Below are 23,728 nucleotides of genomic sequence, written 5' to 3'. Positions count from 1 at the left end.
TGATTCAGCCAATAGTGCTGAGCAGAGCAAAAACACTACAGTGAATACTCTTTCTTCAGCTTTCTTTGTGTGTTTAACTATACAGCTACTTACAGTAGATCCTCACAGAGAATCAACTGTGCAACACACATCTCCCATGCCAAGCGCAAAAAGGGACATCTCCCATGCCAAGCGCAAAAAGGGACATCTCCCATGCCAAGCGCAAAAAGGGACTTCTCCACCTTGTTGTTTACAAAACAAAACAAAAAATTGATGAAGGGGTTGTTTAGTATTTTAGTTTGTTGACGAGAGAGGGAGACTGACACATACCGGAGAGAAACCAAACAATTCACGTGTATTGAATGACCTTCAAGAGTACACTTGAATAGATTCAGACGATGATGAATATGGTTTTAACTGTCCTTTCTTTCCAGATGGGGATGTTTGTCGACGACATCGCCTTCCACTCCAACATACCTGTGGCGGCAGACATAACCGTGGCCATTGTTTACTCCATATTCGGTAAGAGCTCCTCAAAACATCAGAAATGTGTGTGTGTGTGTGTGTGTGTGTGTGTGTGTGTGTGTGTGTCTGTGTGTGTGTGTGTGTGTGTGTGTGTGTGTGTGTTTGTGTGTGTGTGTGTGTCTGTATGTCCTCCCAGAGAGAGGCACAACTGTGCACCTTTTTTTGTAGTGGCTCGTGTACACACACACACACACACACACACACACACACACAACACACATGCCTGCCTCGTATTCCTGACTCCTGACAGCAGAAAGGAGCCGCCGCGGGGGAGCTTCTGTCGATGAGTTTCTGCGAGCTGGTTCTCCAAATCCAGCCCCCCAGATTAACCAGCCCAGCGCTCCATCAAAGCCTTTGATCATGAAAGCATTACTGTAAGAGATGTTCCTATCAAATGCAGGCTCAGAAGAGAGGGGAGAAAAACAGCCACGCTTCTTTACCCCCTGGTGCACCTGGCTGATTGATGAATAGCATATAATATATATATATATATTAAAAGACGCGGTGGAGTAAAACGAGTGTGTTAGAGTGTTCAAATTTTGAGAGCGCTCGCTTGAAGAGCGCCCCCCCCCCACTCTTGAATGAGTAGTATTTCAATGAATGTGCTTCTGTAGGGGAGGAGGTGGGAGGGGAACCTGTTCTCGTTTGTATCGCTTCCAGTTCTATCTGTATGCTTGTGTGTTGTTGCGTTGTATTGTGATACCCAAGATCCTTCTTCAAAGCCTACAGGCTTTGTTACGTGTCTGTGTGTGTGTGTGTGTGTGTGTGTGTGTGTGTGTGTGTGCGTGTGCGTGTGAACAGATGTTTACATAAGCCCTTTAGAAATTGATTCCAAAGCTGCGAAGCTCCAAAGTCAAGGTATATGGCAAGGCTGTGATATGGCCATAAGGAAGACCAGGGGGGTTTAAAGATATCGATTTTGTAGTCTTGTCATTGCTTCATCCATAATGTTTCAGCATCTAATTTGGATTGATTGAAAGGTTTAAAAAAAAATCCCCAAAGACACCCTCTCTCCCATTTTGTAAATCAACACAAGTGTTTGTAGCTCATTATTTTACACCAGCGTATCATTGTAAGTCCTACAGCCTACAGTATATACACCTATATTCAGTATATATGTCAGCATTTGAACAAATATACATTACGTCCTAAAGATACAGCGCAGTCTCGCTGGAGCAATTGGCGAAATGACAACAACAACAACAACAACAACAACAAAAAGCAACAGCCTTCGTTTTTTGGGAACAACAGTCTAGGCAGCCCTACGTGTTGTTAGGGACACTACCACCAATCATCTTGTGTGGTGGCCCTCACCGTAGGGGGTGTGGTCCTCTCATCTCCTCTCCTCTGCCTCTCATTCCCCCCCCCCCCCACCCCCCCTGCAGGTGTCTGTTCACTGTTCGGCAACAGCGCTCTGCTCTACGTCTCCTATAAGAAGAAACACCTGCTGAAGCCCCCTGAGTTCTTCATCATCAACCTGGCTGTCAGTGACATGTGCCTCACCCTGTCCCTCTACCCCATGGCCATCTCCTCCAGTTTCCATCACAGGTACGCCACAAGGGTGGTTTTGTCGCGCCGCGGGCGTTCCGATTCCGATTCAATCTGACGCTCTCTCCAGGGAACTTGAAGTCGTGAGATGTACGCTTTCTCACGAGCCACAATAGCCATTGAGGAAGCGCAAAAAATTAAATCAGGGTGAGGGGCGAGAAGAAAAAAACTGAGGTGTCGGCGAACGCTTTGATGTGAACTCTGCCAAAGTCGCAAGCGCGTGACTCGCGCCGCGAGGCAGATTAGTGAAGGTGGCTTGATTGGTGTTACTGTAAAGCTCCCCAGTCTCTCTCATGCGTTGTGGTATCACTTGTGTCGACACACGGGCACACGCATTGGAATGCTCTTTTTCTTTGTTTCTCTTTCCCTATCCCCCCATCCATCCCCCCTCCCCTCCATCTACCGCCCCTCCATCTACCCCCCCTCCCATCCAACTATCTCCCCCCCCCGTTACCCTTTCCCTCACCCAGGTGGCTGTTTGGTAAAACGGTGTGTTTGATCTACGCGTTCTGCGGCATGCTGTTCGGCATCTGCAGTCTGACCACTCTCACCCTGTTGAGCACGGTGTGCTTCGTGAAGGTGTGTTACCCCCACTATGGTAAGTCTTCTTCAAAGAGCCTATAGCCCCCCCCCCCCTCCCACCACCCCGTCTTGGCCATTTAAATGATCCATCATTATACAAGTTGGAGAAGCGACTAAGTAGTGGATCGGTTGAAGAAGTCGACTTCAAAAGACACATGTCCTTTGATGGCAGGACAAGTGCGCTAGCCCCCGCTCTCCATCTCAATTAGGGTCGCTTGTGATGGTTGGAGCGAAGGCTGTGTGCAATGGAGCTTTATGTTCAGTGCCAACCTCTGAAAGTGTCATTTTATTCATGACGATACCATAGACTTACCATAAACAATGCTGGTTGATTGTTGGCAGACTCACCACTGACTTACTGTATAGAAATGACAAAAAACGGACACTATTTTTATTTCTATTGTTTTTTTAAAATATGTGGCCTACAAAGTGATGACATGTGTAACCCATATCTTAATTAATTCTTTCTCGATTACTAGCTACAATTTCTGCATCCTAATTCTCGACCCCTTTTCCCCATAAGCGTGCACTTGTGTCACTCACTTGTGTCACTCCCCCCATGTGGATTTTTACTAAACTTTAAGGGGTTTCTCAACACATCCTCTATGTCCCACAGTCCATTCCTATAAAATGCATATTCATATTTTGGGTTTTGATTTGACCTCAAAAGAGATAGTAACATATTAGCCGTTTAGCTAACGCTTTTATCCAAAGCGACTTACTACATTACAGTGAGTGCATACATTTTTCGGTTCGGCTTCGGTTTCGGCTTCCAGCGGGAATCAAACCAACAACCTAAGCATTGTTAGTGCCATGTTCTACCAACTGAGCCACAGAGGACCAGGAGATAAAATCCTACTACTAAAAAACAAAGCTTTCGAGGCTTGTCGGTGGGGATAGGGGGTGACCTCATCCCGCGGATTGCTCTGATTCACCCACGACGCAGGCAACCGCTTCAACCCGGCCCACGGGCGCCTCTTGGTAGCGTGCGCCTGGACCTACGCCCTGCTGTTCGCCTGCTCCCCGCTGGCCCATTGGGGGGAGTACGGACCCGAGCCCTACGGCACGGCCTGCTGCATCGACTGGGGTCGGTCCAACCAGCACGCCTCGGTCCGCTCCTACACGCTGGCGCTCTTCGTCTTCTGCTACATCGTGCCCTGCTGCGTCATCGTGGTGTCCTACACGGGGGTCCTGGTCACGGTGCGCGCCTCGCGCAGGGCCATGGAGCAGCACTCCAGACAGACGCACCTGAGCAACATACAGGGCATCATCGTGAAGGTGAGTGAAGCAGGTGGAGGTCAGGGGAGGCTGGTTCATTAGGGGCAATTGTGCAATGCCCCACCAAAGGGAGAAGAGAGAGATTTTTTTTCTATGACTTCTAGACAGTGTTGCTTCTGAATATCATAGTCCAATCAGCTTGTGTTCTGTGGCGTATATCATAGTCCAATCAGCTAGTGTTCTGTGGAGTATGTTCCAATCAGCTTCAAGTCCCGCCCCTTTCGGGGCAACTTTCACACTACGCGAAATTGCACTAGGCTGTTCTCGTAGACTTGCATGTAAAATCTATTTTGGTAACTTCAGGCCATTCGGTCATTTGTCTATGGGGTTTTGGGACATGCACCGAAAGGGGCGGGACTTGAAGCTGATTGGAACATACTCCACAGAACACTAGCTGATTGGACTATGATATACGCCACAGAACACTAGCTGATTGGACTATGATATTCAGAAGCAACACTGTCTAGAAGTCATCGAAAAAAAATCTCTCTCTTCTCCCTTTGGTGGGGCATTGTGCAATTGCCCCTAATGAACCAGCCTCCCCTGCTTGAGGATATTACAACTGGACCTATTACCGAAGTCAAACTTCGTTTGTGGTCGCAATCTCCGCGGCTGTTAGGCTGCTACTGTTGGTGTTTTGCGAAGCCAGAATACACAAACTCGACCTGAAGGTAAGAGAGTCAGCTAAGATAAAAGCTACTTCAAACATTTAGTAATATCGTCAGCATGGTACGTTTTCTATTGTCGTCTTTTAGCTTGTTTGTTTATGTATTCAGCACACGCACACACACACACACACACACACACACACACACACACGCACACACGCACACACGCACACACGCACACACACACACACACACACACACACACACACACACACACACACACACTCACACTCACACACTCACTAGAGGGGATGAAGAGGTCTGTACAGGGGGGTAGGGGGGATGAAGAGGTCTGTACAGGGGGGTAGAGGGGATGAAGAGGTCTGTACAGGGGGGTAGAGGGGATGAAGAGGTCTGTACAGGGGGGTAGAGGGGATGGAGAGGTCTGTACAGGGGGGGTAGAGGGGATGGAGAGGTCTGTACAGGGGGGTAGGGGGGATGAGGAGGTATGTAGAGGTGGGTAGGGGGGATGAAGAGGTCTGTAGAGGTGGGTAGGGGGGATGAAGAGGTCTGTAGAGGTGGGTAGGGGGGATGAAGAGGTCTGTACAGGGGGGTAGAGGGGATGAAGAGGTCTGTACAGGGGGGTAGAGGGGATGAAGAGGTCTGTACAGGGGGGTAGAGGGGATGGAGAGGTCTGTACAGGGGGGTAGGGGGGATGAGGAGGTATGTACAGGGGGGTAGAGGGGATGAAGAGGTCTGTACAGGGGGGTAGAGGGGATGAAGAGGTCTGTACAGGGGGGGTAGAGGGGATGGAGAGGTCTGTACAGGGGGGTAGGGGGGATGAGGAGGTATGTACAGGGGGGTAGAGGGGATGAAGAGGTCTGTACAGGGGGGTAGGGGGGATGAGGAGGTATGTACAGGGGGGTAGAGGGGATGAAGAGGTCTGTAGAGGACGGTAGAGGGGATGGAGAGGTCTGTACAGGGGGTAGAGGGGATGGAGAGGTCTGTAGAGGTGGGTAGAGGAGATGTAGAGGTGGGTAGAGGTGATGAAGAGGTCTGTAGAGGTGGGTAGAGGGGATGAAGAGGTCTGTACAGGGGGGTAGAGGGGATGAAGAGGTCTGTAGAGGTGGGTAGAGGGGATGAAGAGGTCTGTACAGGGGGGTAGAGGGGATGGCGAGGTCTGTACAGGGGGGTAGAGCTATTCTCATGCTAAAATCGACTGTAAATCCAGATTTTAAAGTTGATATTCTTCCCCGTGGAGCATGCCCCCATAACCTGTGCCCCACCCAAAATGTTTAGCACCAGCCGCCACTGGTGGAGGTATGTGTCTGCGTGCAATTGTTAGTTTATTTGGTGTATTGTGTGTGTGCGCCCACCTACTGTATAAGCAGCAGCGAAGCTCAGGAGTGGCCTCTGCTCATATCTTTAAATTACAGTTGCAAATCTTATTATTGGCATGAGTCAGGCTGTGACTCTGACCCCCTCACAGCCTAACACACAACCGTATTAAAGACAGCCCGGGGGTCAGAATAAACAAATCCCTGAGAATGGAAGCGACGGAAGATGGAGCTAGAAGATGGAGCGGGGATAATCGAATTGCGGTCCAAATGAGGGAGAGACATCTTTGAATATCAAAGAACCCCCTTCTCCTCCTCTGTGGACCTCCTCTCTATCTCTTTTCTCTCGTTTTCCTTCTTCTTCTTCGTTCTCTCAGAGATTTGAAGTGACCTCGATATAGATTCCTGCAGTGATGGAGCTTCTCATTAGTGGGGGAATTGGCTCCGCAGCTGCAGGGACACATTATGATTTGATTTGCAACTGGCCGCCACGGGCCCGTCGTTGCGGTTCCGCTCGCCGCTGAAGCGTGGTCCTCTTTTCCCTGTCTCGTTATATGCTAGGATCTATTGGAAAAATAGTTCACCTATGCCTGTTTTGCAATCCATTGAAAGTGCAATCAATTGAAAATGACAGGAATAGGCTAGGATATTATATGATACCGGATGCCTTTTTCTAATGAGAGGAATCTCCATTTTAATAATCCCACGTCATGTCACCCACCAATCAGCCACGGTGTGGCTTTTATCTTGTGAGTGTGGAATGCACATTCATGTTAAGTGGCAATAGATCCTAGTACACTGTTATGTCACAGGAAGCCCTCTCTGTGGAAAATTGCCCTCCCTTAAGTGCATTGGTATACACCTTTCTGTTACGGTACTTACCTGCTTTCTCTTCTTTTCTTTTTTTCTCCTCCCCCCCCTTCCCCGCCTTCTTTCCCCCCAGCTAAGCGTTGCGGTGTGTATCGGCTTCTTCGCTGCGTGGAGCCCCTACGCCGTGGTGTCCATGTGGGCCGCCTTCGGCCACATAGAGGACATCCCTCCGCTGGCCTTCGCCATCCCCGCCATGTTCGCCAAGTCCTCCACCATCTACAACCCCGTCATCTACCTGCTGCTGCGGCCCAACTTCCGCAGGGTGATGTGCCGGGACCTGGGGACCCTCCGGCGGGCGTGCCTCAGGAGCTGGCCCTGCTCCCAGAGCCTGGACAGGTGTCGCTCCGAGTCGGCGGCCCGCCTCGGCCTCCGCTCCCTCCAGCTGCGGGGCGACCCGTCCTGCTGCTGCACCGCCTCCTCGGCCCGCGTCGCCCTGGCGGGGTCAGAGGGCGCCGGCGGCGGCGGCGGGGTGTGCGACAAGTGCGGCGACGCCTTCGAGTGCTTCCGACAATACCCCAAGGCGTGCCGCGTGTCTGACGCCTCGGGGAACGTACCTCAGGGCCAGCTGCCGAGGTCAGAGCCTAAACCACAAAAGGAACCGCTACCGGAACCGCGACCACAGCTACAACCGCGACCGCAGCCACAGCAGCAGCAGAAGAAGAAGCAGCTCTGTCACAAGAAGTCCTTCCGGGCCACCGTGTGTGGCAAACGGACCTCGGAGATCGACAACCTTCAGATCAACCTGGAGATGGTGCCCGGACATGCAAAAGTGGCCTGGCCATGAATTTGTATGCATTCCCGAGACACGCAAAAGTTGACGTGGCACCGAATATGTTATGCATTCTGGTTTTTGTATATTTTTCGTACATCTCTGAATATATTTTGCAGTCGATATTTTACATGATGGAATTTATTTAAGAATGGGGTTATTATATGCATATATCTTGATTTATCAGATACACAGTGATTCACTGTTGGAAAGGACTTTGGTTCTCTCTCAGGAGAAGATATATGTTTACATATGTCTTCATTTCTACTTTTATTTATCGGTACAGATGAACAGCGATCCGCTGTTATAAATGACTCAGTACAACTTGGGTTCTCCCTCAGGGCATCATTTGGGCTGGAACACAGTGAAACCAAGTTCTGCCATCTTCTCATGGGGTCGGGTCGGGTCGAATAGGCCTGGGTAGAGACAATGGTAGGGAGTTTTTCCTTGTCAGGAAAAAACCTTAAGGGCCGTATGCCATGACAATATCATCTTGAAAACGGACCTTGGAAAGCGAACCCATGTGGGTGGCAGTTCCACTACGATCCCAATTCAACTATTGTTTACATTCAATGAATACAGGTGCTGAACATATGGGTGCTGGACTTCCTATGTAGATCAGTGTTAATTTTGGGAGGCTTTTTAGTCACTTAGTCTTTGGTGTCCAGTTGATGAAAACTGAAAACATTCGTTTTCGTCGAATGACTACGGCTAGACTAAAATGTTTGGGGGGGTTTTGTGGACTGAAACTGCACTGGAATGTTTTCAGTTTTCATCAACTGGAACTGGACTGGAACTAAGAAACATGGAGGTGACTTGGTGTGACTAGAACTGGTGTGCATCTTCATCTAAACACCAAAGACTAAGTGACTAAAAAGCCTGCCAAAATTAACACTGATGTAGATAAAACTGTGGTACAGTATTACAGGCTTTACAGTAAATAACATGAACATGTACACTGTTCTGTGTTTGTACAAACAGGAGCTTGACTGTAAAAAATAAAATAAAAATAAATATCTACAGAATTACCAAAGTCATAATCCAAACAGCTGTAGATGGGTCAATGACGTGACGTGTACATTTTTGTGTCAGAATGTAATATTTTCTAAAATTAACAATTAATATATATATATATATACATTATGTTAACTAACACTATTTGCTCTCCTTTATTGAATACACTAAGAGTTTATGGTGATTTTTTACAAATTCAGGCACTTTCAGCTCTTTAAAGGGTTGAAAAGTCATTCGGTACAACCGTCCGAACACAAATGCAACCAGCTAATGTGCCATTAAAATATCTAAAATGATATTACAACTATTATATAAACATTCTGGCATGATTTTACAAGGGTTTATAACAATATACTGCAAAATGGTTTAGGATTTTTATGTAGAAACGTTTGCTTTCCTCAAATCACTTTTGTCACAAAAAAAATATTTCACTGATATCATTCGGAGCAACCAATTTCAAGGCACCATTTTGGATCAAATCAACTGATAATCATCATGTGACAGGATATTACATTATTAAGACCCCTGCAGCAGACCCTCTGAGTGAGAAGAAAAGTAGCCAGCTCTCTCTTAAATGTTTGATAAATGCACTTTTCCGCTCCCTGTTATGAATGTCCCCAAATATCACATCATTCGGTACAACCGCTAAAACACACTGAAAATGTTGAAATATTTTAGAAAGATATATTTAATATGAATTCTTATATTGCTAAGTTCAAGCTCAAGGTCAAGTTCTCACATAAGTAGCTAAACGTGTGCCTGTTTTAACTGTTTACTTGAAGAAAATCATTCGGTACAACCAAAAAGTAATAATTCGGTACAACCAGAAATCTGGTTAAAGATAAATATAATGGTTGTACCGAATGATGACAATCTATGTTAGTCCTATTTGCACATCTTTGGGTGCAAAATATAAAATATATTATTAATTAATTAATAACTATTAACTTTTTGCAGGAAAACCTTATCCGTTATTGACCCAGATACTGAGCATTCTCTGAGTGTTTAAAGTGATAACAGGACAACAGAAATGTGGTGTTCCTCACCTATTTACTCTGGTACATGTACAACCTCATGCTGCGATAAGCGGTATACTTTGTCAAAAATGCAATACAGAGGAGAGGGTGATGTGAGGGATGAAGAGGATGACCCAAATCCAACTGAAACAGCTGTAGATAGTCCAGTGTACTGTAAAGACAACAAGAGAAAACAGTTTTTTTGACTTGAAAACAGTATTGTGTGCGTGTGTGTGTGTGTGTGTGTGTGTGTGTGTGTGTGTGTGTGTGTGTGTGTGTGTGTGTGTGTGTGTGTGTGTGTGTGTATGTGGGTGTGTGTGCGTGTGTGCACGTGTAAAACATGCATGGTAAATCATTGGCACACTAAGCCCTCAACCAAACATCAAGCTGTCATTTCCCCAAATCCTCCTCCTATCTTCCTTCTGTGTTTTCCCAACCCTGGCACTCTGCCACCATCTCTGAGTAATTGCATTAAAACCTGTGGTTTATAATTAATTTAATGAATACTTCCTGTTTGGGAACTCTTAATGACGTGAGATCGATTGTTTTTCCTGTGCGTAAGCAAACAAAAATAGTTAATTAGACTCACATCTTTTTAAATCTGATAGAAGCTGGAATGCAATTATTGAGTGGCAACAGTGACGTTAATCCACATTTGCATTTCTTGATCAGATTCATAATTAATTCACCCAGAGATTAATCCTCTTGTGTTTTCCGAGGGGATTAATAAAAATCACCACGGCTCATGTCTCGATAACAATGTCAGGCTTTGAGATACGCAAAAGGTTTACTTACACGGAACGAGATTCAATGTCTTTAAACATTTTAATGTGTCGATTTTCTCACTTGTTCCCTGTTCTGTGCTATTAAAACATTATGCACTATATTAAGACTGATGATTTTATATGGTTTGCTTTGTTGGTTTCGGGTTTGATGTTTTCTTTGAGCAGTTCAATTGATGCTGCTCCTTGACGGGCTCCTCTACTACTACTGTTGCCTGCACACAAGTGTTGCATGTGTGCTGGTCTTTTTCAACGACAAAACATAGATCCACAGATTTGAAAAGAGAACAGAGAGAAGAAAATGATGAAAAAAATCATTACCACTTCACAAAAAGTTGTTTGTGACGGAATTCAATTCAAACCACAGGTATTTTTCTTTCTCTGTAAGGACTGAGGTGTCATTAGTTGACCATGGACAACAAACCAATTAGAGTGCTTGATTGTAGCCACAGTATGACCCCGATTACGACACCACTCACTTTTCTGAGATATCACATTTACATACTATATTAACCACTGAAACCAATCATGAAAAATACATGAAATTTAAAAAACAACACATACAGTGCTGCTTGAAAGTATGTGAACCCTTTGTGCAATTACAGATTTTTTGGGGTTTAATCAGAACCTCAGTCTTTTTTATCTAACATAAAAGGTTTCTATTTAACAATTCCATATGTTGGTTTAGAGGGAATCATGCGTGTAGTTCAAAAACTAAATTATAAATCATGATCAAAACATAATTGCACAGGAATAATTTCACATACTTTGAGGCAGCACTGTACGTGTAGCCATGAACACACACTCACTGACAAGTACACAACTAGCCAAATAGACACATGCAGAGCCGTCCAAGTAGGGGTCACAAGTAACACTTTATCACAGAGGCACTACAATAGTCAACGACACTCTCAGAGAGACTGGTTTCAATGACAGTGGCACATCTAATGGAACTCTTTATCTGTCAAGTAGGTAATTGCCTCAGAACTGATGTGTAGTCGTGTTTTATTGGCTGTACACTTGACAAAATGCCACGAGCCACAAAGTCTACCTTGCAGAGTGTACGGGGATAAAGAGTTGGAGTAGCATTTTGATTAAGCTGCGGGTCATCGATTCTGAAAGGACTTTTGCAAAGGGAATGACACAGACGGACTTTGCGCTGCCCACTAAAGGACAGAGTAATGATGGCAACAACATCCTGACTAGTTCTATAGCTCTTTTTATGTTTACATTGTTGCCATTTATCCAAAGCGACTTAAGTACATTTGTCTAAAGTAAGTGAATCATCTATACACCAGTCATCATTTTTTTTTAAAGAAATAGGCTAGGACCCTTTGGACCCTTTGCCATTGGCAGTCACACTGCTTTTTTTTATATCTCAACATTTGCCCTGAATTATACCCGTTTTCTTCAACATAATAAAATACAGTATGTAAACAAAAAGGGTGAATTACAAGTTATGAGAAACAAATAGACATAAAGGTAAAGAGGTAAACAAAGACCAACTCACATTTAACTTTGTACTAGTTGTTTCATCCACTAGTGGAAAACGCAGCACCAGGGGGGTATTCCATCAAGGTCGCTAAAGGAAAATCCAGGCTTATTTTGATAAGTCTCTGGATTTTCCTTTAGTGATGTTGATTGGTCTCCAGTCAGTTTTTGCTTAACAGCAAAGTTTCCCATAATAACCATAAAACCTCTATTAGACAGGATAGGACATAAACCAGTGGCGGTTTGGAATCTGTTCCTATTCTGTTGACTTGAACTCTGGATGAATACTCACTGTTTTTCTGTGAAATATTGTTTTAAAAATCATGCTATACAGTATTATCCGTTCTCGGTATTGGGTATGTTTGCACACAGTCCTGCGTTGTTTAACTGTAGCTAAATGGGGTTGAAGGTGAGTACGCTTCTGTGCTTCCATCTCAGACGCCACGTAATCGTCACCTCATTGTCAGTCTGAATCGTGCTGATTTAGTTTAATTAGGTTTGTCAGTGTTGGGCTGGAACAATGGCTGCTGTAATGTTGTGGTTCTCCGGGACCTACAATACATTTACATTTTTGGCATTTAGCAGACGCCTATATCCAAAGTGACTAACAAGAAATACATTTGTCTAAATAAGTGGATCATCTATCCATCAGTTATAGCAAGAAAAAGTAATTATGCTAGAGAATATTTTTTATTTTCTTGTATTTAATTATTTACAGAAACTGTACAGGGCAGGGATGCAAACTGGTGATGGCTCAAAAAGGTGACAACATACATTTTTTTTGCCTGAAAACAAAGAACATATATGAAAATTGTTGACCTATTTTGAGGTAAAAAAAACGGCAAAAAACGGCTAAAAGGTGACAAGTTTGCACCCCTGACAGGGGGATAGAGGGGATGACGTGGTCTTAGGAGGGACAGTTAAGGTGTAGCCTGAAGAGATGGGTCTTCAGTCTACAAGGGAAGACAGACAGACAGTGACTCTGCAGTCCTGACAGCAGTGGGAAGCTCGTTCCACCAGCGGGGCGCCAGGTCAGTGAAAAGCTGTGACCGGGTAGCGTGACTGCTGCAACCCCGTAGAGGCGGTGGAGCCAGTCGGCCAGCAGAGGTAGAAGAGCGGAGTGAACAGGCAGTGTTCGGGGGCTGTCCAATGCTTTGGGATGGGCTGTTCTCTTTGCCGCCCCGAGCACCAGCATCTTGAATCTGATGTGAGCTGCTACCTGGGAGCTAGTGAAGGGTGTGAAGGTTTACAGGGGACACCCTCTCCATGTCACCTGGTAAGACAGATCAGCCAGGTAGGATGCAAACCGGGGGGAGTGCAGAGCCAGACATACCCAGTTCTGAGAGGGTGGTGACATGGGAGAATTTGGGGACACCCTCTCCATGTCACCTGGTAAGACAGATCAGCCAGGTAGGATGCAAACCGGGGGGGAGTGCAGAGCCAGACATACCCAGTTCTGAGAGGGTGGTGGAGAGAAGGATCGGGTGGTTTACCGTGTAGAATGCAGCAGACAGGTCAAGGAGAATGAGAACAGAGAACGGGGAGAAAGCTCGAGCAGAGTGGAGGGTCCTCTGTGACAACATAGGGAGCAGTCCCAGAAGAGAGCCCAGGGTTAAAGCTGGATTGGTGAGGGTTAAGGAGGTTGTTCTGAAGGAGACAGTGACAGATAGTGACCATTGGTTAGACACAGGGGGCCCTATTATGCACTTCATCAATAAGACGAGGCGGTAGATCTAAACTTAAGACGTGGAGGCGTGGTCAAGGCCACTTTGCTATTATGCGTGCTGTAGTGGGCGCCTAAAACCCGGCGCTAAGCAAAGAAATTAGTCATGGGTGTGTTTTGGCCGTCTTCTCAATCAACCCAATCAGCGTGCCAGGTGCCATTCCCTTTAAGAACCGGCTGCGTTAAGTCATTAGCGCTATGCTATTATGGAAGTCCTAAGAAGGAGGTCAGCGCGCTTCTCTGCCTCTCCCTTCTGAAATAAAGCATTTATACTGTGACCGTAATTGACGTCTTGCCGTGGAGCCACGTGCGTGTTCATGTGTGCCCACATGCATGCGCAAACCGCGGAGGCGCGCTCGTGTTTCAAAAATGTGCATGAAGTCTAAACTTAAGAACTTTTCAAACCACTTCTTAGCGATAGGAGCAAAGTCAGATCGCATAATAGCAGGGGCGCCTAGTGCACTTCATTAACATATAAACACTCCCACAATGAGCAATATATGCACGGGAGTTTTACGTCTTATGTGTGGGCGCCTATCGACACCTGCATAATAGCAGTAGCGCGTATGAAGCGCATAATAAGGGTGGCGGTAGGTCTTAACCTGGCGGTGCGTCTTAATTAACACTTAAGACGGCAAGTTAAGAAGTGCATAATAGGGCCCAGGGCGTTCAAGGGTTTTAGGTAAGAAGGAGAGAAGGGATACCAGGTCTGTACTTGTGGACAGTAGATGGGTCAAGAGTTGGTTTCTTGAGAAGAGGCTTGACTTAATCTTAATTGCAGCTGGACAGATCCAGTAGATGGAGAGGAATTGATTACGGTGTTAAGGAAAGGAAGGAGGTCTTTGGAAATGGATTAGAGTTCATTATCCTGGCAGGGGAACTGTACAGTAATAATGTCCACTTCACTTGGCTTCGCTCCCCCCGCCCGATTGTATAAAGAAAAGATCACAGAAAGATAAGGTAAAAAAAATAAAAAAATACATTATGATTTCAGAGAGAACTACATTCCAGAATGTCCCGTGGCAGATAAAAGTGGTCTTGGAATTCTCACATTTCACAGCAGACAGCAAAAGAAACACATAAACGCTGTCTTTGGAATTAGGAATTAACTGGGAATACTCTAAAGTGATAAAGGGATGTGTGTGCACGTTAGGGCTGCAACTAACGATTATTTTGGTAGTCGACTAATCTGTCGATTATTTTTCCGATTAGTCGTGTGGCTTTTCGCTGCGCGTAAATGGCGACGCAGAAGCATAAATCCGGCTTAACTAGCTATCTAACCTAACGTTACGCCAAGCTACAGCTGCTCACAGAGCTAGTTGATTGGCTAGCTAGCATTGCTGGCTAGACTACAGACAGCTCACGTTAGTAGGCTACGCTTGGCGCTGTTTATCTTACAGACAGCTCGCTGGTGGACTCAACATAATTGAAATAGCATTCACTTATCAAGCATCATTCATGATCATCCACCATGACTACCTGGTATTTTAATAGCGACCACCCCTCACTTCATTTCATCTCGCGTTCTCCTGGCTTCAACATGGAAAACCCCTGCTACGTAACGTTACATACAAGCGCCTCTGTCTGTCACACGCGTGCCACAGGGAAAATACATTAATAGCACAAACGCTCATAGCATGTACAGCCCTGTCCATGAGACGTTGTTTTCCAACATGTAACAGTAAAGCTAACATAAACATTACGACCCTAACAATATAACGTTAGCCAGTTGGCTAACAACGTTAGCTAAAACTTACCCAGCTGATTCTTGCATGGCTGATTCTTGCATGTTTTTTTGTTTTTTTTTGACGATGCAGATACTAATCGTTGCAGCCCTAGTGCACGTGTTTCTGAGTGCCCTTTATGCTAACAAAGCATTAGGTCCAATGCAATGCTTGTCCAGCAGTGTTAACGCTTAGGGTGCTTGGGCTTGATTTAGGATGAGGTGACAGTCAGTTTAATGTCTCTCGGTGTACTAAGAGGCTATCACACGACATCCAAAAAACAGCCAGACCAGATCAGTGTACTATGCTAAACTACAGGGGTGGGGTTTCAGTTAGTTTTTTCCGCCACGCCACCTAGACTCCCATGAAACTAAAATCAGGCTGATTTCATCAGGCTAATAAGTATTATAAGTATATACGAGTCGATTTGGTAATAGGGGAAACAACAATTGCTCTCCCGTCCTCTCCTCTCCTCTCCTCTCCTCTCCTCTCCTGATCTAGGGGGTGGTTCTAGCCCTGCTTAGATCCAGCAGGTTCTGCAGCAGGTCCACTTTGACGTGGTTCTCCAGGGCCCGGCAGAGGCGGCCCACGGTGCAGCCCACGCTGCCCTCCTTCATGCGCCAGCGCTCCACCATCTGGTGCACCACCTCGGGCAGGCCGTCGCGGGCGTTGTCGTGGTTGATGGTGTCCACCTCCACGTCGGTCAGGCCCAAGCGGCGGGCGATCTGCTTCCAGTTGCCGCCGATGTTTTCCCGGAGCAGGTCCAGGTGCTCTTCGGTGACCATGTGGTCCTCTGGTCATGGAGGGAGGGAGAGGGAGAGGGAGAGGGAGAGGGAGAGAGGGGTGTAAAAACAGTCGATCTTCTCTGAGGCATAGGGTCGGTGATGTTTTGCTCTTCTTGCACGTGCCCAAAACATTGTCGTGCTCAAAACGTGTTTCACCATTTCACCATGATATCTCAAACCCTTACCCTAACCCTAACCCTTTCAAAAATATGAAAATGCAGAAATAGCCTATGTTAAAATGCACGTTTCAAGTCAATAGCTGTACTGTCATGACTTGTTTTGACCTGATGTTTGACGTCCCCCCCCTCTACCTAAAATGTTACGGTTGCATCACCCACTGCCTGTGTGATTTCAAAATGGGGGGCTTCAGTCGACGAAAGCGAGCGACATGCGGCTCTAGAAGTGAAACTCAGACAGGGAAACAGGAAGCTGCTAAACAGGAAGTACGACTCTTCCTCGCCCCATAAAATATGTTTTCGAAAAACGATGACGTCTAACCTTTACCTCCTTTCTAACCTCACCCCGGACCTTAACCCCTTCAGTAAGACACGCGGCGCGCGGCCAGAGCGGGGGAAATCTTACCGTACTTCTGAATGGCCTCTTTGAGGATGGAGGAGGGGGAGTTGGAGAGAGATCTGGGGGTGCTGCGGAGGGAGTCGGCACTTCTGATGCTCAGTGTGTTGTTGTTGCCGATCTGGATGGAGCTGGCGTTTTTGATGATTACAGCCCCTACCACACACAGACAGACACACGGACAGTCAAAGAGACAGACATTTGACATTGACATTTTTGGCATTTACCCAACTTACAATACATTTGTTGAGTAAATGAATCGTCTATCCATCATTCATTATAAGAAATAGTAATCTATGCCAAAACCAGGGGCCATTGGCAGCTACTATGTTAAAAGAAGGAAGAATTATTAATAATTATTATTACTATTATTATTTGTAATTAATTAATTTATAGTAGAGACTATACTGTACAGGGGAGGAGTGGGGATGAGGAGACACACACACACACACACGTTTTCCGACTCATCGGTCATGGTCCTAGTGGTCGTAGCATCACCTCCCCCCCCCCACCCCCCCCGCCCTTACCTGGGTCTTGTGACGCTCCGCCCTTGCGGAGGCCGGCACACATGTCGGGTGCGGTGGACTCTGGGACCGGGAGCGCCGCAGGCCAGGACTGGAGGCGGTTGTACGGGTTGTGATGCTGGGGGTAGGACGGCTGGGAGTACTGGCCCAGCGAGGGGCTGCTGACTGACTGGCCGGACTGCCAGCTCCTGTAGCCTGGCCCGGGAGCCGCCGGAGGAGGGGGAGTGGTAGCGGCGGCCAAGCCCATGAACATGCCCAGCCCGAAGGAGCCGAGGTGGGCGTCCTCCTCGCCGCTAGGCTGGACGGCCTCCGCCTTGCTCCAGGACTGGACGGAGGAGGAGGAGGAGGGGGGACCGGGCCTGTCCCACGCCCTGGAGGCCGCGGGGTCCTGGGAGGTGAGGCGCTGCGGGGTGCTGCGGTGGTGGTGGTGCTGGTGGGGGGGGCAGGGGGAGTTAGGGCTGGAGTCAGGCTGGTCGAGGCGGACGTAGCTGCCGTGTTTGTGGTACATCAGCTCCTCGTCTAGCTTGTGCTCCAGGAGGCCTCCGGGGCACGGGGAGGGGGGGACGCTGTGGCCCCGGGCGTCTGCCTGGATGAGGGAGGAGGAGGAGGAGGAGGAGGGGGAGATGGAGGAGGGCTCGCACGGGAGGAAGTGTTCGACGAGGTCCTCGATGCTGGCCTCCACGGGTTCGCTGCCGCTGACCTCGGAGCTCACCAGAGGGGCCGGGGGGTCTGTAGGGAGGGATGGGGGTGGGGGGGTAGAGGGGGAGGGGAGAGCAAAGAGAGAGGAGAGAAGGGAAAGGAAAGGACAGAGGGGGGAAGGGCAAAGAGGGAGGGAGGGAGGAGCGAAGGGAAAGGAAAGAACGGAGGAGAAGGGAAAAGAGGGGTGGAGGAGAGAGGAGGGAAAGGGGAGGGGAGGAGAGAAAAGGGAGAGGAGAGGGGAACAATAAAAAGAGAGAAGGGAGGGAAGAGGGATGAGACATTCTGTCTCCATTGTCTTTCTGTCATGTCCTACAGTATTATAGTCACTTTGTCTAAACGTCTGTCGCTCAGCTTAGACAGGATGTATCTATGTACAGTATGTATATGATATACTGTAGAAGACATACTTTATATCAAACTTGAGAACACTCATTGGGCTCCATTGGACATGAGTGAAAATGGGCCAAAAAGATAGCAACGGTTGCCGTTTTCCTACTATACGTATTGTCATCCAATGGGAGTTCTGAATACTGCATGACATGCAATGCCTTTGCAGGCTGTTTACAAAAAGTCTGGGTAAAAATAATCACCGTAAAAAGAATAATAATCACAGTCAAAATAATCACCTTCTCAAAAACATTGTTTAAAGACGAGGTTAAATCAATACTGTGTATTGCTGTTGCCTCAAGCTAGTTGAAAACACAGAGAGGGTGTGAAGAGGAATAATTATGTGTCAAGTGGCAGGAAGGAGGTTCTCGAGCTGGACGGCTGGGTCAGGGTCATAGAGGGTACCCACTGTGCCCACCACTGTGCCCACCCCACTGTGCCCACCCCTGTGCCCACCCCTGTGCCCACCTGCTGCCAGGCTAGCAGGTAACATCGACATGGATTCAATCTTCTCCACGAGGTCCTCCGGACCGTGGTACAAGTCCTGCAATATCAACGGAAGGTTGGAGTTCAAATACAATGTAAAAAAAAAAAATTTACATCGTCATGAAGCATCGTCAAATGATCCACTAACTTAGACTTGAGCCTTTTTTTCTGACTACAGTATGCACTGTATAGTGGTATAGGTACTATGTATGTATCTATGTATGGTATAAGTACTATGTATAGGTACTATGTACCTGCATAACTGTTTCAGTTCATTATTAGGCATCAGTTCGTATAAAAGATGAAACTTGCCCTCAGGCCGAGAGAGTCCCTCTCCACGTATGGCTCCATCTTCTCCTGGTAGACAGGCAGGAAGGAGTTATAGCTCTCTGGAAAGAGAAAAAGGGAGAGAAACAGAGGAGGGAGGGACATACTAATCATTTTGAGGTTGTTGAGGTCCGGACTTTGTGAGTTATTCTGTGACAAATGACTTTGTTTAAAAAGGGTTAAAAAGGGTTAGATGTACACACACACACACACACACACACACACACACACACACACACACACACACCTTGAAACGTTGGTCTCTGCGGTGGCTCCTGATGCCAGCAGCTTTTCATCAGCTCTGTGATCTCAGCAGGCGTCTCTTCGGGGATGAGAGTCTCATCGGGGCGGTCCCCGTTACGCACACACGTACAGATGTGATCCTCACTCCTGGCATCTGAAAAAGTCCAATATTCAGTCAGTGTTATTCTGCACAATGCACGTTCACACACACACACGCGCACGCACACGCACAAACACACACACACACACACACACACACACACACACACACACACACACACACACACTCTGACCCAGTTGTCTGGCCCAGGTCAAAATCCCTCTGGAATGCCCTCCCCAACCACATCAGACAGGCCAACACCCTCCCAACATTTAAACAGGCTCTCAAAACCCACCTCCTCAAGCTCGCCATCACCAGTTAACCCTCTCCCCCTCCCCTTCCCATCTGTCCCCAGCAACTACCATAACCTTTTTGTGTCTTTTTTTTTTTACTACTCAATCTTTTCAGTTTGTAAAGCGTCTTTGAGTGTCTAGAAAAGCGCTATATAAGTCTAATGTATTATTATTATTATTATTATTATTATTAGAGAGTGCAACACACTCACTCTCGTAGGGCTCTACTCCTCCGGTGAGGATCACCCAGACGACGATGGCAAAGCTGTAGACGTCAGACTTCTCGGTGGAGCGTGTGTGGATGCTCTCCAGGTGCTCGGGGGCCATGTAACACAGGGTACCAGCTGCTCTCACAGCCACGGTACGGCCCAGACGGCTCTGCCTGCGGGACTCATCCTTCGTCAGCCTGCTCCACGTCTGACAGGTGGCCAGGCCTAAGTCTGCAATCTGGTACACGCGAATGGATGTTCATCAACGTACAGTCATACATTTTGACGACACACACAGGCACATAGGCGTGCACGCGCGCACAAACACACACACACACACACACACACACACACACACACACACACACACACTTCTATGCATAAACAGTGGAATGCAGAGTAAATAACATGATCGCACCTTGATATGAAAGTCCTTGTCCACCAATATGTTTTCTGGCTTTAGATCTTTGTGTATGACCTGGTTCTTTGTCAAGTACACCATTCCTTCCAGAATCTCCAATATGATCCGGCCCTTGACTGATATGGGCACATGAACCTGGGGGACAGAAGACCATGATTCACTGAACACACTGCACAGCACTGCACTGTACTATAACCCTTGTCCGAGGGGAGGAACCTTGGATCTTCCCCTCCATCAATCAATCGATCTATCAATCAATCAATCAATCATAATTGGTCATTTATGTATTAAGTAATGGATTATAGAATATAAATATTATTGCTCTCACTTGCAAGTGACGGATAGGGGTAGGACATGATAAGCTTAGGCTTCATCCTACTCCCTTTCGTTTTTTTTCGTTATTAGTTATTAGTTTTTATTTTTAAATCATGTTTGAAATAAAGATTCATTCATTAATTCATTCATTCATTCATTTATTCATTCATTCATTCATTCATCCAATCAATCAATCAATCAATCAATCTAGTCAAAAACGTTTGAGGATCACCCCTCCTGTGTTCTGGTCCAGCATGGCCCTCAGGTTGCCCTTGGGGATGAGCTCCATGACCAGAGAGTAGTCCCCGTCCTCCAGGATGACCCCCAGCAGCTTCACCACACGTTCATGGTTCAGTCTGGTCATCAGACTGCCCTCCTCACGCAGAGACTGCTTACTACCCCTGGGGAGATAACCAAACAGAACACACCACCGCACAAACAACAAGGGTCAGGACACTTTAGGGGCTTTACACACACACTTACACACGCTTTACATGGACATCTTCCTCTCTGGCGCTGTTACAGCTACTATGGTGGATGCGTAAACTTGGCCGACCCAGTGCTGCTCAACTTGGTTCAGCTTTGTAGTGTAAATTAGGGTTAGTAGGCTACGCTCGCTACACGCTACAGGGTGGCGCCACACTGAGCTGGGCTAGCCTGGTTCTCTAGCCACCATAGTTGCCGCAACAGGGCTGGAAAGAACCAGAGGACAATGTGAAAGAATGTGTTGTAGTTGTTTACACTAAGAATGTTGATATGCTGATTCGCATTCTGCTGCTATCACTTATTCTATTATTGACGCTCTGACGCTACTGTATATAGGCCTGCAGCCATTGTCGATTGTTGACTATATCATGCATATTCTTATTGTTGTTGTTTATATCCTGCTTGTTCTTAGAATAATAGAATCTATTATTGAACAATAATATGAAGAAAAAAAATGTTCAGTACAGTTTGGGCCTGCCCTGTAGTGTGTAAAGCTGCTAGAAGAGACAGTTGAATAGTTGAATCTGGGACACCGGGTAAACTATGTGAAATAATGGAAGTCAGACATTGATGGGGTGCATGTAGACTTATTATAAATGAAACTCCTCTCAGGAGAAGTGCTGTCGGCTGTGGGTTTTACCACTGAAAGGAGAAGTGTGGGCAAAATGGCACAACCAACAAATAGAGCCTCTTTGTCTGTCTGGTCTAAAATTAAGTGTCATTGTCTGGTCTGTTTTGATTGAGTGTTTTTCTATTATTGAGTCGGCTAAATGAAGATAAATATGTAGCCTACTAGTATGTGCGTCAACGTCTGCTATGCAATAGTAGCCTACGCCTGTGTGTCTACAAATCGAAATGACACATTTAGATTGCGTTCGTACTATGAACAATGTTATGTCAAACGTTATGAAGTAAGTAACATAACGTGAGCTTAGAATGATAAGGTTCTATCTCCGTTTAGAATGATAAGGTTCTATCTCCGTTTAGGGTAGTTCAGAGATATTGAGCGTCAAAGTTTTTACATTCTATTATGTTTTGTGAGATGGAACCTTTGTATTTAATGAATTACTAACTCAAAAATGTAAACATTTTAAAAATAACACCACACAGGCATTAATAAACACCTAATGGATCAGATTATGTAAAAAAAAAAAAAAGTCAATTTTGACAAAAATGGAGATAGAACCTTATAACTCTAACGTCACGAACTGCACTTCATTAAATAAAAAACACGGACTTGAATGTCAAGTCAACTAATGGGGGATGGAGAGGAATCAGGATTCCACGTGAGTGTGGGGGAATCCCCCTCCCCTGCCCACGTGACTACTCACTCGTTGCGCGGGGGTCCGGTGTAGACCCTCTTGAGGACCACCTGGCCCAGGGTCTTATGGTAACACAGGTACACCTCCCCGAACCCGCCGTAGTCCAGAGGCTCCTTCTTGATCAGGTCGGCGGATCTCATATAAATGTCCATGGCGGTGGCCAGACCTGGTTGTGCCTGGAGCAGCCCCCCTTGTTGTGCCTGGAGCAGCCCCCCTTACAGCGCCAGATGACACACTGTAGGATACATTGTAATCAGTAATATATAACAATATCTCAAATGATGTCCAAGAGTAACAAATGTTGCGCTATGAGCAAGATGAGGATTCAGAACCGAATACAGAACCGAATCTGAAAGTGAAACGGGGTGAAATGCAAAATGATAACTCAACAAAAATCGCACGCCGTGTGCATTGGCCTTAAGAACCTCAGCATGTAAAGTTGTACATGTCAACATAGGTGCAGACAATTCGTGACGTTAGAATTATAAGGTTCTATCTCCATTTTTGTCAAAATTGAGTTTTTTACATAATCTGATCCATTAGGTGTTTATTAATGCCTGTGTGGTGTTATTTTTAAAATGTTGACATTTTTGAGTTAGTAATTCATAAAATACAAAGGTTCCATCTCACCAAACATAATCATGGAATGTGAAAACTTTGACGCTCAATATCTCTGAACTGCCCTAAACAGAGGTAGAACCTTCTCATTCTAAGCTCACGAATTAACATGAATACATTCCACAATAGATTCGTGGTGAAAACGTAGACAGTGGTATAAGATTAAAGATAAAATAATAATAATAACTGTACCAAACAGTAAACAAATTATAGAACCTACTTTGACATGCCACTGGTTAGTTCCGGGATTTATATGCGCCGCTGCTGCATAGAGTACACACAACAGCGTTATGAGAAAGCCCTGCAAGTCAAATTCAGACCAGTACATATAATCGAGCAAAGATCATATGATATCTAAATATGAATGTGGCATAATAACGCTCTGAGTTTAGGAAAACAGCTTTAAAAAAACAAAAAACTTATGAAACTCTGCTTTTATGGACCGTGAGTGTTGCCACAGGTGTCTTTGTCCTTGTTTTCTCAACATTAAACAAAGGAGAGGGCAGGGCACTATTGATTTACAATGGGCTAATACACTGAGACTGTAGGGATATTAGGTATTATGAGTGAAAAATGTGTGTTTTGTCTGTTGGCACATAAGATGCATGATTGTTTTTGGGAACAACCCCCTTTATTCTTTTTCAACTATCCAACATAAAGTTAAAAACTAGTTAATTAGTTGATTCATTATCAA

The 23,728-nt window shown here is 46.1% G+C and overlaps 2 protein-coding genes across 2 annotated transcripts; one reads left to right on the top strand and one right to left on the bottom strand.

Annotated features, from left to right (window-relative positions):
• Positions 1-413: 413 nt before the first annotated feature.
• opn7a (opsin 7, group member a) lies at positions 414-7,511 on the top strand (the record flags this gene model as incomplete). The annotated part of the gene is made up of 5 exons (XM_080547063.1): positions 414-501; positions 1,890-2,052; positions 2,523-2,650; positions 3,581-3,912; positions 6,801-7,511. The coding sequence occupies 5 exons, from the start codon at positions 414-416 to the stop codon at positions 7,509-7,511; spliced, it is 1,422 nt and encodes a 473-aa protein (XP_080403189.1).
• An 8,120-nt stretch (positions 7,512-15,631) lies between these two features.
• On the bottom strand, positions 15,632-23,272 carry ripk1l (receptor (TNFRSF)-interacting serine-threonine kinase 1, like). Its single transcript, XM_080547062.1, has 11 exons — positions 23,255-23,272; positions 22,426-22,651; positions 20,853-21,009; positions 20,291-20,428; positions 19,876-20,110; positions 19,275-19,424; positions 19,013-19,089; positions 18,683-18,758; positions 17,132-17,857; positions 16,614-16,760; positions 15,632-16,039 (listed from the first exon to the last, which is right to left on the bottom strand). Exons 2-11 carry the CDS (start codon positions 22,566-22,568, stop codon positions 15,744-15,746), a joined length of 2,145 nt encoding a protein of 714 aa, XP_080403188.1. The 5' UTR covers positions 22,569-22,651; positions 23,255-23,272; the 3' UTR covers positions 15,632-15,743.
• Between the last annotated feature and the right edge of the window lie 456 nt (positions 23,273-23,728).

The sequence above is a fragment of the Nansenia antarctica genome, assembly GCF_963989245.1.
Source record: "Nansenia antarctica genome assembly, chromosome: 16".
In the NCBI taxonomy this organism is placed as follows: domain Eukaryota; kingdom Metazoa; phylum Chordata; class Actinopteri; order Argentiniformes; family Microstomatidae; genus Nansenia; species Nansenia antarctica.
Note: the sequence above shows the minus strand (reverse complement) of the source record. Positions and strands in the feature narration are given on the sequence as shown.